We start from the raw sequence: 13,343 nt of genomic DNA, 5'->3' as shown, positions 1-13,343 counted from the left end.
TCGTGATGAGTTAATCTTCCTACGCTGTCGTATCCCGATGTTCTCCTATTCTCAGCACCCTTCCCTGGCCTTACAGCGCATCGGCCGTTGGCATCGAGGCTTACGATGAAAGCGTAGTGAGTCTCACATCATGTTCATCGTACCCAGCCATTGTGGACGCCCGATGATAGTTGCTGATGTATACATCCACAGAAGCAAACAATCTAGGTTGTGTCAACCCACAGCCATATCAGTTCGCTACCACTTCAACTCAAAACCCAGGGACTAGATCCTTCCCGACTCTATTTGCCTCACCCCGACTCTTATTCTGTCACGTCGTGCAAGATGCGCCGTCGCCGTCCTCGCGCTGGCAAGAAGCGCGTCCAATGGGCTAAAGATTTGGTCACGGACGTCTTCAAATACGATTGGGAATCGCCGCCGTCGCCGGAATGGTACGAAGACCGCTCGCTCCCACCGTCACGGCCGTTTAGTCCCATGTAAGAAAGCACGGACCTCATTCACGATTTGGGCACTTACTGAGCCTTGTTAGTGTGTTAGGACGGCCAGCATCACCTCGAATCGCAACTATGCCGTTCCCTCCGATGAACTCACCGATGTCCCCGATGCAGCCCTTTCCCATACCCGTCCCCGTGCCAATAGGCTTACCTATCCATGGGAATATCGTCCACTTCACCGAGGTCTGGGATGTTCGCAGATACTCCTCGCCTCCGTCGCTTCCCGCAGACCTCCGGGATGCTCCAGCGGTCTATGGGTGCTTTCCTGCTACATCCTTCCGCCTCTTCTTCTTCCCGCCCATTGGCTCCCCCTTTCATGTCGAGATTCCCATGGTCACGACGTCGTCGCCGAGCCCGTTCATGTACACCCCGATTCCGACCGTCCCTCGATGGGTGAGCGTTGGTGAGGTTTTGGACTATATACACGCCGCACTCTATCGCCGCATCACTCTCCCATGGGGTCTCGCGCTGAGCGCTGCACGCGAGGCGAGGGGCCATCGCTCAATCAGTCGGGATGAAGATGTGTGGCTCAACACCATCCGAAACGTCGACCTCTTTCCCGCGCTCACCGCTCTTCCTGGGGTGCAGACGTGGGCGACACCCAGCTTATACTTCATAGGTCTTGAGAGCTGGATGACGTCAGAAGGGTTCCAGTTTGTCGTTCTGTTCGCCCCGTTGCCGCGCCCGAGATAATCTGTGAGTACCGATTCTGTAAGCCGCACGGACTGGGATGCTCACGTCGGTAACAGTGCAACGAATGCCGACCAGCAGTAGCTGCCCGGACACACGCCTATGGGTTCTACTATCTTAATAACAGGCCATCAACATGCAACTGTAATGCGCTCTCGTACAAGACGACCGCTGTCGTACTTACCATATCTCAAATTGAACAAACTTGCATGGTCTTCTTTTGTTTCTTCCAGCTACGTTACTGCCCTCGAAGTAATAACTCAATACACTTTTACACCAGTCACGGCGGAAGCGTTAGCCCAAGAACAGCATATTTTCCATGTGCAATGTCGTCTGCAAAAGACCCCGTCATGTCCTGGGTCCAGGCTGCGAGCGCCGAGAATGTCTTCGGGATATCCTCCGACGAACTTGTCCCCCTCCCGAGCGCATGCTCAAGCCCCTCTCTAAGCTCTGCTTCAACCTCATCCTCTCTCGAGACAGACGGCGTCCCCGAATCGTGCGGTAATACGGTTTTTGGCTCAACGTCGGAATTACCAAGAGGCGCATGCGCTGCATAATGCGTAACGGAGTGAGTTTGCGCTGGAAAACCGAGCGAAGTGACCTACAGAGGTCTAAAGCCTGCGTCTCATAGAAAATGGGTTGCATGGGAGGCTGAGCTGCTTGAGGAATGGCCTGCGGTGCTGGTGGAGAGACCGGCGAACGTAGTTCTGGAGACTGGGAGGGATCAGGCGTGGGCAGCTGCGCAGGCTGGGGTCCATGATCGGACTCTTCCGTCTGCCGCATGAAATCATGAGCCATAAACACCAAGAGACTCAATGTGTTGACACTTACTGTCCCAGAGGAAGAAGAACTACTTGCTATGCGGCTCGCCCACAGGAAGGCGTACGTGAGGATATATTCGGGCGTAGCGCCGTCGCCGAGCTTCTCAGCCCAAATCTCGGCCACCCGTCTGGATGGGTTGGGGTTCTCCCTTAGGAGCACATCCAACTTGTTCTCCACTGAATCCACGCCCTCTATAAGATAGGTAAGCGGAGCCAGTAATATGAAGGAGCATATGTACCTTTGATAGTTGTTCTGACCTTCCTCGGGGCTGGGTTCACGGAGGTAGAACCCGTCTTGAAGCGCATGTTCCCGAAGTAGCGGTACACATGAACCGCTGTGTAGTGTCCGCACCCGGAGATCTGTCTCACCCTCTCGGCGAGCGCTATGCGAGTGGGCTCGTCCGGCCACTCACTAACTTTGTAGAAGTAGTCTGGAGAGGAATGCGCTAGTCAATGAGTGAATATTCAAGCAGGGCGCATACATGAGACCCCTACCATTGAGTATGTCGTACGCTTCTTGCGGTAGATGAATCCTTGCTGCCCTAGGCCGACTCTCGTATGCGCCCTCGGATGTGTTACTAGTAGGCCTTGCCATGCTTCCTGGGTCTTGTATTGCGAAGGGAAAGTGTTGCGCGGTCGCAGGTATGTCCACTCCAACTTGCATGGAGTCCAATGTGAAGTAATGGTGATTGAGGACGATTGAGGATGGCGTTGGTGGTTCTTCAAACACCCATTAGCTAAGTATAACCCACGGTTCTTCGCGGGGTCGTTGTTAACTCAATCATTGACAGAAGCCGTATTACCCACGTGGCGAGCGTTCAAGATGGTCGCTTGACATAAGTATTCAGTGCGCAATTTCAAGGTAATCTGTACTCTGCACAAGCACACACTGCAAAGAAAGTATTCTTTCTCCGGATAGCAAAGAATCAGAGATCGAGTTACTGAAAGTAAGGAATTTATTGAACCTAAAACTTTACTTGTAACACCCTTATACTTCCCATGAAAGGCCTACAAGCAACTCCAACTTGCCTAAATGAGACTTTCCTCGAAGTTTACTTACTCCAAAAACGTGAATTATCTGACCTCGTGAAACTGAATGATGCTAACGTTTCCGCGGGGTATTTATCAGGAGGAAAGGATGCTCCCGTTGCAGTGACATATCGTAGAATACCACATCGAACGGGCCATTATACTGTTGAACGTTGATATATCAAGTGAGATACTATTACTAGCATTGTTGTGGACATTTACTGTAGATAATCGGACGTTCAATACTGACTTACTGCTACTTACTTTCCTTACTGACCGTTTCGGACTCCGCGTGCTCACTCTACATCTCGCCCGTGTTCTCTTTTGCCTTTCCCTCAGTCCGTTTTCCATCCGACTAAGGTATGCCCTCAATCTCTCGCATACGCACACACCCATTACTAACATATGTACATAGCTCACGCTAACTGCGTATCTACTGTATGTACACCAGACACAGAGTAAACGTGAATGTTTTGTGAACGACCCCAAATGGGGGCACTGTGTGCAACACACTGTCACGATTTGATCAACCGCTGCTACTTGCTACAAGATTCTCCATCGTATCAGGCGAATCGGTGTGGTCCCTCGGATACGCAGAATCAGTTTACACAACACTACCTTGCGAGGGACTTTGGACATTCCCTTCGAAGAGTCCGGCCTTCGTACACTACCGCGACCGCCCAGCTTGGCAGGAGCTGCGAGTATGCCTATTCCCGCGCACACGAACGACTTCAGTCAATCGCGATGCGATACACACGACCACTGGTCGCGATCCTTCACTAGCCACTAGTAGTGGCCTCTCCACCACGTACTTCCGCATCGGTCACCTGCAAGCTGCCAAGTGAAGCGTTGTGTCCGAAGCGGTCGATCGCTCCACGGACGCAATAGAGATCGCAACATATCGCTGCACACCTCTGTCCAACCTATAATGCCAATCTTGCCATCTTGCATCTTATAGCGTATCTCGGGGCGCATCTTCGCTCGTCGGCTCGTTCATGGATCGCACCGAGATCGCGGGACGGTGGGGTAAATGCTTAGATCGCGGATCCCCCACTCGTCTGTACGAGTACTCCGAGTCGCCAGCCCGGAACTCGACATAGAACTCAGGAAGACAAGGCTAAAGTGCTAGAACTCGACAATCAGCGAGCAGCACGAAGACACAAGCGTATCTGTCGGTGCTATGTCGTATCAATGGATCTCGCGGAACGAGCGCACGTCGGGGACACTCACTGATCGAGGAGGGCGCAGATCGTGTGCTGACCTGCCAGGGACGGACGGACCGTATACCATGCTCGGAGATCGTCTCGGTCTGCACAACCTCCACTCCGCGACTGAGCCCCGGCGGCGGTCGTGCCAGCTCTAAGCTCTTCTGCATGGCATAGGCAGGATTACGGTGGATGACTTGATAGGTAGAACTGGCCTCGTTGCTAATCTCGTCTGCAGATACGCCATGAGTGCTAGTCCGCGACGCATCATGAGCAGATACTACATGCTCACCTCTTGTGCCGAGGCGATCTGCGCTGACGAGGTTGGACGCATGCCGCGGCATGAGACAGCCGGGCATACCACCGACGGGGGATGCGCACGGAGAAAGTGACGGAGAGTACTAACTGTTGCTCCTATGTATACGTGGCATATAGTAGTACATGTGCGCGAACCCGGACTTGCATCGCATAAGTATGTACGTAGAGATCCCCTATTGAAACAACACATTCCAAGCAGTGAAGAAAGCAGGAGGGCCGATGAGGATGGGCATGATGAGGATGTGGATGTGGATGCAGATGGATAATGCTACACTAATGCACTACAGAGACCCAGGAATGCGGACGGAGAACGTTCGTTGGATAATTACGGAGGATAGTGGGCATGGTGTGTACACGATGGGAATGGAGGATCAGCACTCAGTGGTCGAGGTCGACGCCCTTCACGATGTCGACCTCGACGTACTTCTCGAGCGTGGCCACGAGGCTCTCGTCGTGGATGAACGGGGCGTTGAGCACAATGCGCTCGAGCGGGGACCCGATCGCGGCCCGATCGCGCACGACACCGAACAGGAGGAAGTAATCGACCTCATCAACAAGCGTTAGCTTTTGCAGCTGCGGCCAGCTGAGCTCGTTGTCCGCTGTGTCCGCGTGCTCCTTGCGGAAGAGCTGCAGGAACTTGGCCGTCGCCGAGTTGATGACTGTCAGGTGCGTGATGGTAGGTAAAGCGCGTGTAAAACGCTTCGTTGGGGTGCACATGGACGCGTTAAGAAGCGAGAGGGACCGGAGGGAGGGGTAGCGGCCGCCCCCGCCATCCACGGTGGGTAAGGGTAGGGACGCGACGAACTCGCGGAACTCGGTCTCGTCGAGGTTCGCCAGCGTCAACTCCACAAGGTTAGGTGTTGAGAGAAGGGACGACATGCGACATACGTGGTCGCCCGAGAGCTCGAGGTAGCGCAGAGTTGGGATCGATAATGTGGGGTACGTGCGTCCTGCGTGGAGGTGGATATAGGTCCCTCGGAGGATGAGGGCGCGGATGTTTGGCGAGGCAGAGAGCACCTGCCGGAACTGCTCGTACTGCAAGCGTGTTTGGAGCCAAAGCCAACGGAGATCGAGAGCAGTTAGGTTGATCAATGGTGATGAATCCCAAGGGGTCGCGAGCGAGTCGAAGCGCACCGAGGTGAGCGCTTCGGCCCCGCCTTGGAGGATCTTGGGAAGGATTACTTCTTGGTTTCCTGATGAGCCGTTAAGAGAGAGCTGAAGGTGTCGAAGGACGGGGGCATGGGCATCCGCGAGTCGCTGGCCCACCACGTAAATAGTTGCGGGATCGGAAGTCGTGAGGGCGAAGCGCCGCCATCGGGTTATATGGAGCATGAGAACTGAGAGCAAATGGTCCACCGCGGGGGCTGTGAGTAAGTTGGACGCACGACAGTCGATGTTGATATCTATAGGTTGTCCACACGAGCGTTGCAGACATAGGGGGATCCATCCGTACGGACGAGGATGGCGGATAGTGATGTTCGTCCACAGATCGGGTGTGTTTATGGCTATCTCGCGCCATTGACGGGACACGGCGGCAACGACGAGCGGAAACGGTCTGGGAAACGATCCAAGCATAGGATCGTCCTGCGGCATACGACTCCCGAGCTTGAAGATGTGGACAAGCACCTCTTGCGGAAGTCGTAGGACGGGGAGAAGGAAGGTGGAGAGCGCATCTATGCGCGCGCGGATGCACGACAACGAGGCCTCGTTCATGTGCACCTGGTTCACGAGCGCGGTGATAGTTGGGCTGAACTGCGGGCCGTTCGCGTCTTCCGACGGGATCTCGAGGAAGACACGCCAACTATCAGATCCGCCATGGAGGCCGTTCCAGTGGTATGATTCCTGCAAACGCTTGACCTCGCGCTGGTCGAGGAGGGCGTGGATAGTTATAACTTGGTCGTGGTTGGAGGAAGAGGAGGGTGAGGGACTTGCCTGGTACGTAGGGTCGGTGGTAATCTGCTTGATGAGGCGGAGACGATGGGCCTGGTGCTCTGCGGCCTGCCTGTTGAGCTCGGCGATGATGTCGCGGATCGTGGTGAGGGCCATGCCTGCACGGGGGATCGGGGGTGTCGGGGAGGAGAGCGGATGTGGCAGACGTACCTCTGCGCGAGGGGGTCGGGGCAGGGTGCGGGTACGGGAACTTCAGCAGAGTTCCCCTCGCAAACGGCACCCGGGAGCTCAGCTGCCTCAGCAGACATGGCCCAGCCTGGGCTCGTCGGTCGAGACGTCCTTCCCGGCTGTTTGCGGCAGCGAGCGCACACCCCGGCGCTCGTTTGCCTCTTCGACAACGACCACATCGTCCCCGACCGCCGTGTTCCAATCCATCGTCGTAATACCCAAGTTACTGCTGGAGGTTGTCAGTGTGTGCGTACATCGAGGGCTGGAAGGGCGCGACATACCGGCACCGAGGTGAGTTCGGCGCGTCTACTCGCTTGGCTGGTAAACTGATCTCGAACATATCAGACGAAAATCGCGCGGAAGCTGTCAGTGATTTGGGCACTCACCAGCTGGAGGCATAAGACATGCAACAAGAGTCGAGCTCTGCGCGCGTGTACCACGAGAATCTGTTTGCGGCGCGTTTTGGACGAGTCTGAAGTCAGTCTATGCGCATATAGTCTGTACGATAGAGGACATACGGACCCATGGTGAGTCGGGCACTATCTTCTGGCGGCCTCTGTGACTGTGCTTGTGTGGACTCCAGTCGAGATGGTGCAACTCGAGCGGTAGGACATGAGAGAGCCATCGATGCTATGTTCGATCGTTGAGGCCGAACCCGATTGGTTGATCATAGTCCGCATATGTTCATAATTTCGTAAGTACAAGTGTCTAAGGCGCAACATGTGCTTGCAAGTGTGGCTCGCTAGAGATCGCGAGTGAGACGTTAGCATGCAGGGTCATTCAGGGGAGGGTTCGCCGTCTGCAGCGTGTTCCCTCGACTGGCCGGATTCGTTGTGTTCGTGCCCTCCACGAGGAGCTATCGTCCTCAGCTTCGTACTTCGCACGATGTATGCGCATACTATCATTAGACCAGGTGAGTCTGTTCTTTCGGCCACAGTGTCTCCTGTCTGACTATAGATGCTCTAGATTGCGGGGGTACGATTTGGTCAGGGCGAGAAGAGCGAACAAAGTGTTCATCCGGGATCTCGAAGGACGAAGCCTGCGTCATGCTTCCCTCGCGTCTAGGATGCACCCTGATCATGTCTAGATATGTGAGTTTGCATACCAAGTTTGATTGAAGAACGTAGCTCATGAGTTATGACGTGCTTCGTCACTCAGCCTGCGAGAGTTTTGGAAAATATCAGCCATCCTCCCCGAAGGAACGAAGGTGGTAATGACCCATGCAAGTTGTCATCGTCGCATTGTGAAGAAGCGTGTGCCGACGCTTGCAATCCAGCTGGTGAGCTTCAAATCAAGTCCGAGTTGCCACGAAGGTATCCGATCCCGCCCGTATAGAGAGATATCAGCTACTCGGCGCTGAACTTCGCGTTGAATGTATCCGCTTTCCGACAGATGCGTGTTAGAACATTCGATCTGGCTCTTTGCGTGATAGGTCCGCAGTCAGCCTCGGCATGAACACAGGAGTCTACCTCACATCGCAGGAGATGAACATGCTTGTGCGGTATCAGTACAGGTCTGAGTTCGCCAACACGTTCCATCGATGTCCTATACTTACATGTGACTTCAGATGTTCTCCTATGTCCGTGCAATAGCGTTCTAGGGTACCGCACGCACGACATGAGACAAGCCTGGAGGAGTTTGGGTTCGCCGCTGTAGGGCAGGTTGCGCGGGTTCAGTAGAAACCGCGAGGTGAGTATTTTCAGCTCAGGCAATGGCCGCGATATCTGCAGCTCGGCTACGCCCATGCTTCGGTTGACAGTGCTGACAGCGTTATTGCGGGAACAGATAGCGTGGTCGAGATGCAACAGCGTCTCCCATCGCCCTCTGCCCAGAGGCGACGGACGGCCACCGCGTTCATCCGCTTCCGGTTCCACTGGTCGTCCGACCTCAACGCTCACAGTGGCCAGATAGATGGTTGTGAGAGTCTGTTGTCTAGCTGCGCTGTTGTATGAAGGCCACGTTTTGCCCTGAACAGGTATGTGCCTCGGTCACTGGTGATGATGCCGTATCTTATGTTCTCATCAGCAACCTATACGCTTCAGACTACAGATCTGACAATCCAACTGAATAACGACAGGCGCCGCGATATCCCTCTACTGCCGCCGCCCCGTTCTGCGAAGTTTGGGTACGATCGCTCGGTTACTAGGGGCAAGCTCCGCGGATATGGTAGTTGACTCTCAGCCACTGGGAACTCGAAGTGATCGTCTTCGCTATACTCGGGAAGCCACGATGTCTTGTCTAATCCGATTCTGCGATGCATGCAGGACAATCTCGCGCTGTCGAGGTAACTCTCGTCTGGCCGTTCCTCGACTTCCTCCTGCTTCGTTATCGTGCAGGCGCCCATCTACAGAGTTCTCTCCTCTGATGCTGAGAACCTTGTTCTGCCCCGCCTCACATCGGACTTCTGGACGTCGGAGCTTGTCGTAAGTATTCAGTCCCGTTACAGATCGCGGACTCCAGTCTCTGCAGCGTGGCCTTCGATGTGGCCAGCTTGCCTCTTCCGCCAATGCGAGAACGCACGGTGCACATGGCCCTGAGGCGAGCGGCACTAACGTCCCACTGCTTCAGAAGCACGGCGCACAAGGTTCGTCGCCGCATACGTTCTAGTCCATGCAAGCTTCCTCAAGAAGTTCGCGTCCTCCCTGCCTTCCGTCAGCGCAGACGCAAGGCGGATTTCCCCACCCATGAGCTCATTTCCGACGCGTCAGGTTGGTGTTCGTGACGCGCGCTATCGCCGCCACGCCCCCGCCCCGCTGCATGGCGGCGCCGGGGGGGCCTGGGCCTCCCGCTACTACGTGTACCGCCTATGCCGCCTCTCAATCGAAGGGCTTCCTTGATACATGTGTCGGCGACGGGTGCGACGGCGCTTCCCGCCGCCAATGTGCAGGGCCTCCGGGCATCGTGAGCGTGCTTCTCATACGTGCGAGCAGGCGTGCAGCAAATGTCCGCTCCCCTGTGAGTCTGGCACGACGAGGGCACCGCGGCGATACTCACGGGTATGTATTCGGTCTGTTATCGCAGGTGCGGGCATTGGCATTGGCCAGGTCACGGACCATGGGTGGTGTGGCGGGGGAAGAATTGTGCAACCCGGGAAGAAGCTCGCGGGGTTTTCGCCGGCGGTATGGGAGTGTCGGTGAGCGATCTGTCATCTCGCGTAGTTACGGCATCTTACTCTGCATCTCGTCTCCAGTCGAACTCCGCATGCCCGATTCGAGGGTTCTCACCGCCATGGGCTGGGCCTCCTCCCTGCCCGCTCGTTATGGCAGCTCCATCGCAGCGCTGTGGCTCCGATCTCCTTTCGGCGGATGCGATTCGCCCGATGTCGTCGTGTCGCTCTCAAGGCGGCCTTTGGCGCTCCCGCGTCAGCAAGTGGGAGCCGGCGTGCGCAAAGGCCAGGGCGAGTGGTGAGAGTGCGAACTTCCCGTCCGTGTTTCGAGCGAGAAGAGGCAGCGCAGATCGTTCGATGCCCTTTCCCCAGGTTCTTCTTTTACCTACTCTCCTTGTTTGCTGCGCCCCTTATCTCAGCTGCCAGCACACGAAACAGCGTGCAAGGCGGCTTGCGACAGGACACGGTCAATAGTCATTCATATGCGTTGTGGGTCATATTTTTCCAGGCGCACGAAAACATGCATCGAAGCGCCGCCGCTTGCGTCGGCAAAAGACACAAGAGGCAAACGCGGTTGGTGCGCCTGCCCTAAAAGGGCGGACATGCGGGGAACACGAGGCGGGGTGGGTTTTCTAGAAATCACACTCCCACACCGAGGCCAAACGGTCAGAGTGCCAAAGACCGCTAATCATGTCTCCTTTACCTCAGGAATTGGTGGAAATGTGGCTCTCGAAAGCCCGGCCGCTGTGCCTTCTGGCCGTGCATGATTGGCCACGCCGCATCCTGCCTAGCAGGGCCCGTGCTTCCCGCTAGAGGACGTGCTGCACCCCGCGTGTGCGGTTCCCCCGGAATTTGCTGGCAAGTCGCTGGTTGCGCGGCAATTATACTCCTCTCGCGTCTGATACGCTGCTGGCATCGAAGCCTGATCTAGGAGGCGACCGCGATCGTGAATAATGGGGGCGGTTCCTTTGATCATCGCTCGCGGAAGGCCCACAGTCCAGATCCCGTCGCTTGAATCCTGTTCCTCGGGACTGACACAATCGCCTTTCGCACAGCGTATAAAACCCGGCTGCGCGACCGTCTCCACCTCCCGCCGTCTCTCAGCATCAGGTGCTGGGTTTGTACGCTGGTTCTGCCACTGTCAGTTGTCCGTCGTCGTCGTTCTTCTCTGTGTATAGTTCTGTAGCCCCACGCTACTGCCCACTAGCCCACTACCACCACTACCCTCGAGTGTCTCCTCGTCTGCAGTCTTCCGACCTTCGACTACGACTTACCCCCTTCTGCTTCCACAATGCCTTCGTACTTCCGTAGTCTCTTCGGCGGCTCGTCCTCCAAGTCCTCGTCCTCCCACAGTCGATCCAACCCTCAGCCTTCGCCGATCTACGCCACCCCGAGCGCGTCTGGCTCTACCGCAGGCCTCTCGACACCCGCGATGAAGCGAAGCTACAGCCACAGTCAAACTGCACGCTCAAACACCCCCTCCCCCCTGCGCTACACCACGGGCACGGACACACGGACCGTGTATGGCTACGGTCGGGCACCCACTGCGTCCCAGCCTCGCCCAGAGCCGCGTCCTCACCAAGCACGCCGCGCAAGCTTCAAGACGCCAGAGACCCGTAAGTGGCATTGATTCATATCCGGCATTCATTCGCTTCCTAGTCGGCATGTTGACGAACTTCCTTGCGATTTGCTGCAGCCCGCGCAGCGCTGTACACGCCCTCCGCCTCGTACGCGACACCGCCCAGCTCGCGATCGAACTCAAGCTCTTCGCTGTACGCGGGCATGCCCGGTGTGCCACGCACTTCTAGCTCGGACGCTGGGCACTATGGCTACGCCGCCCGCCCGCCCCTCCGCTCGAATCACACCTGGCACCCTGCGGGCACCCCGGGTTCTTCGTCTTCGTGTAAGTGCCATTCATTGCCCTCTTCACTATCTTTCCCGCGGATCTGACAGGGGCAAATGCAATCTATCCACAGACGGCTCCCGCGGACGGTCCTCTTCGCAGACTTCCCTCCTGCAGCAGACACGGAGCACGACGCTTCACATGCACCCGCTTCTCGCGCACACGCGCCTCCACCGCGCGCCGATCACCTACGACGTGAGCTTCACCCCCTCTGCGCGCACCGTGCTCGACCGGGCCACGCACTCCGCCATCCCCTCGCACACGCTCTCGCAGCCCGCGACGGATCCTCCGACGATGGCCGGTGCGCGGCTGGTCCTGCGCTCGCACAAGTTCCCCTGGCCCGTTATCGTCACCGCGTCGCACTCGTCTTCGTCTGGCTCCGGCTCCGGCTCGTCTCGCCCCCGCTTCACTGTCGGCCCGCCCTCGAGCCACGGCCACGGCAGCCGTCCGGGCACGAGCGAGGGCGGCTCCGCCATCTCGAACCTCGATGTGCTCTACGCAGTCCACAACACGCTCATGCTCCCCATCACGCCTGAGGAGTGGGAGGCGCTCGGCCACGGGAGCAAGGCACAGCAGAAGGTGACGCGCGCGTACGAGCGCCGCTGCACGCGCATGGGCGGCGGCTGGGAGGGCGGCGTGCGTCGGATCGACTGGCTCGGCGAGAAGACGTGGCTGATCGGCGTCGAGGTCGACAAGGCCGCCGGCCACGGGGGCGCGGGCAAGCTCGTGTTCGGCCGCGCGTGAGGCTTCCGCACGGAGCACTTGGATTCTAGGACACCTTGCACGACTGTGCCCGCTCTAGTGGGCGCGGTGTGGAAGGTGCAGCATGTACCGCCGGACACAGGCATAGGCTTGTGTATCTGGCACCCTGGCTTCGATAGTCGAATTCGACTTCGACTAAAGCCTTCGGTGCGCCCGCGTCCCACCGGCGCGCGGCGCAGTACACGAAGGCGATGATATACGGACGTTCTGGACTCTCTGGGTTTTGGTAGGTGTATTGGTGTGGTAGCGAGGGGCTCCGCAGACCACGACGCGACGTCGACGCACGCGGCATGGCTCGAGGCCCCCTCGCGCGCCGGTCTGCGACCGGCCCTGCGATATGTCACCCCTCTTCTTCTGTCTCTTGTTCTTGCTCTCTTCTTGCTGTCGGTTCATCGCTCTCCCACCCCTCCTCTCCATTACCCTCATCTCTTTCTGGTTTGTTTCCTGGTTGCATCCCGTGATGACCCCGCACGACCACGATTCGTATGATCGTCACGACACTGCTGCATTTGTAACATTATCAACTCATACTCATCCGGATTCCGCATCACGTATTACCCCCCCAACACCATCTCTGACTTGCATGGCCACGACGTGGACGTTGTAAACATACTCGCATAGCAGCGACCACTTCGTACATACGTATTGTGTTAATAGCGAGCGCCTTCCGCATCTTGGTTACCTCTCACCCCTTACTCTTACTTACGTTCTCCCGCTCCCAGAAGCAGCGAAGCATTATGCTTTACCCCCTGTATCTCGTATTACAGAGGCTTATGGAATCACATTATCCATGCACCAATAACTATGCCCCATATGTCCTAGGCCACGCATGTGCCCTTGAGGCTTGAGTTCGTTCATCTAAGCTCCGGTTCCGAGAGAACACGGGTATTACAAGAC

The 13,343-nt window shown here is 56.8% G+C and overlaps 4 protein-coding genes across 4 annotated transcripts; 2 read left to right on the top strand and 2 right to left on the bottom strand.

The window, feature by feature from the left end:
- Window positions 1-324: 324 nt before the first annotated feature.
- On the top strand, window positions 325-1,187 carry L226DRAFT_575565 (uncharacterized protein; the record flags this gene model as incomplete). The annotated part of the gene is made up of 2 exons (XM_067685213.1): window positions 325-476; window positions 530-1,187. The coding sequence occupies 2 exons, from the start codon at window positions 325-327 to the stop codon at window positions 1,185-1,187; spliced, it is 810 nt and encodes a 269-aa protein (XP_067530150.1).
- Window positions 1,188-1,406: 219 nt separating this feature from the next.
- On the bottom strand, window positions 1,407-2,680 carry L226DRAFT_539762 (uncharacterized protein). The gene is made up of 5 exons (XM_067681731.1): window positions 2,501-2,680; window positions 2,245-2,436; window positions 2,016-2,197; window positions 1,790-1,958; window positions 1,407-1,733 (listed from the first exon to the last, which is right to left on the bottom strand). The coding sequence occupies exons 1-5, from the start codon at window positions 2,598-2,600 to the stop codon at window positions 1,465-1,467; spliced, it is 912 nt and encodes a 303-aa protein (XP_067530149.1). The 5' UTR covers window positions 2,601-2,680; the 3' UTR covers window positions 1,407-1,464.
- A 2,086-nt stretch (window positions 2,681-4,766) lies between these two features.
- On the bottom strand, window positions 4,767-6,814 carry L226DRAFT_272889 (uncharacterized protein). The gene is made up of 2 exons (XM_067673492.1): window positions 6,490-6,814; window positions 4,767-6,420 (listed from the first exon to the last, which is right to left on the bottom strand). The coding sequence occupies exons 1-2, from the start codon at window positions 6,601-6,603 to the stop codon at window positions 4,936-4,938; spliced, it is 1,599 nt and encodes a 532-aa protein (XP_067530148.1). The 5' UTR covers window positions 6,604-6,814; the 3' UTR covers window positions 4,767-4,935.
- Window positions 6,815-11,072: 4,258 nt separating this feature from the next.
- Window positions 11,073-12,428, top strand: L226DRAFT_471566 (uncharacterized protein; the record flags this gene model as incomplete). Its single annotated transcript, XM_067676392.1, has 3 exons — window positions 11,073-11,397; window positions 11,478-11,684; window positions 11,758-12,428. The coding sequence occupies 3 exons, from the start codon at window positions 11,073-11,075 to the stop codon at window positions 12,426-12,428; spliced, it is 1,203 nt and encodes a 400-aa protein (XP_067530147.1).
- Between the last annotated feature and the right edge of the window lie 915 nt (window positions 12,429-13,343).

Source organism: Lentinus tigrinus (genome assembly GCF_003813185.1).
Source record: "Lentinus tigrinus ALCF2SS1-7 unplaced genomic scaffold L226scaffold_46, whole genome shotgun sequence".
In the NCBI taxonomy this organism is placed as follows: domain Eukaryota; kingdom Fungi; phylum Basidiomycota; class Agaricomycetes; order Polyporales; family Polyporaceae; genus Lentinus; species Lentinus tigrinus.
Note: the sequence above shows the minus strand (reverse complement) of the source record. Positions and strands in the feature narration are given on the sequence as shown.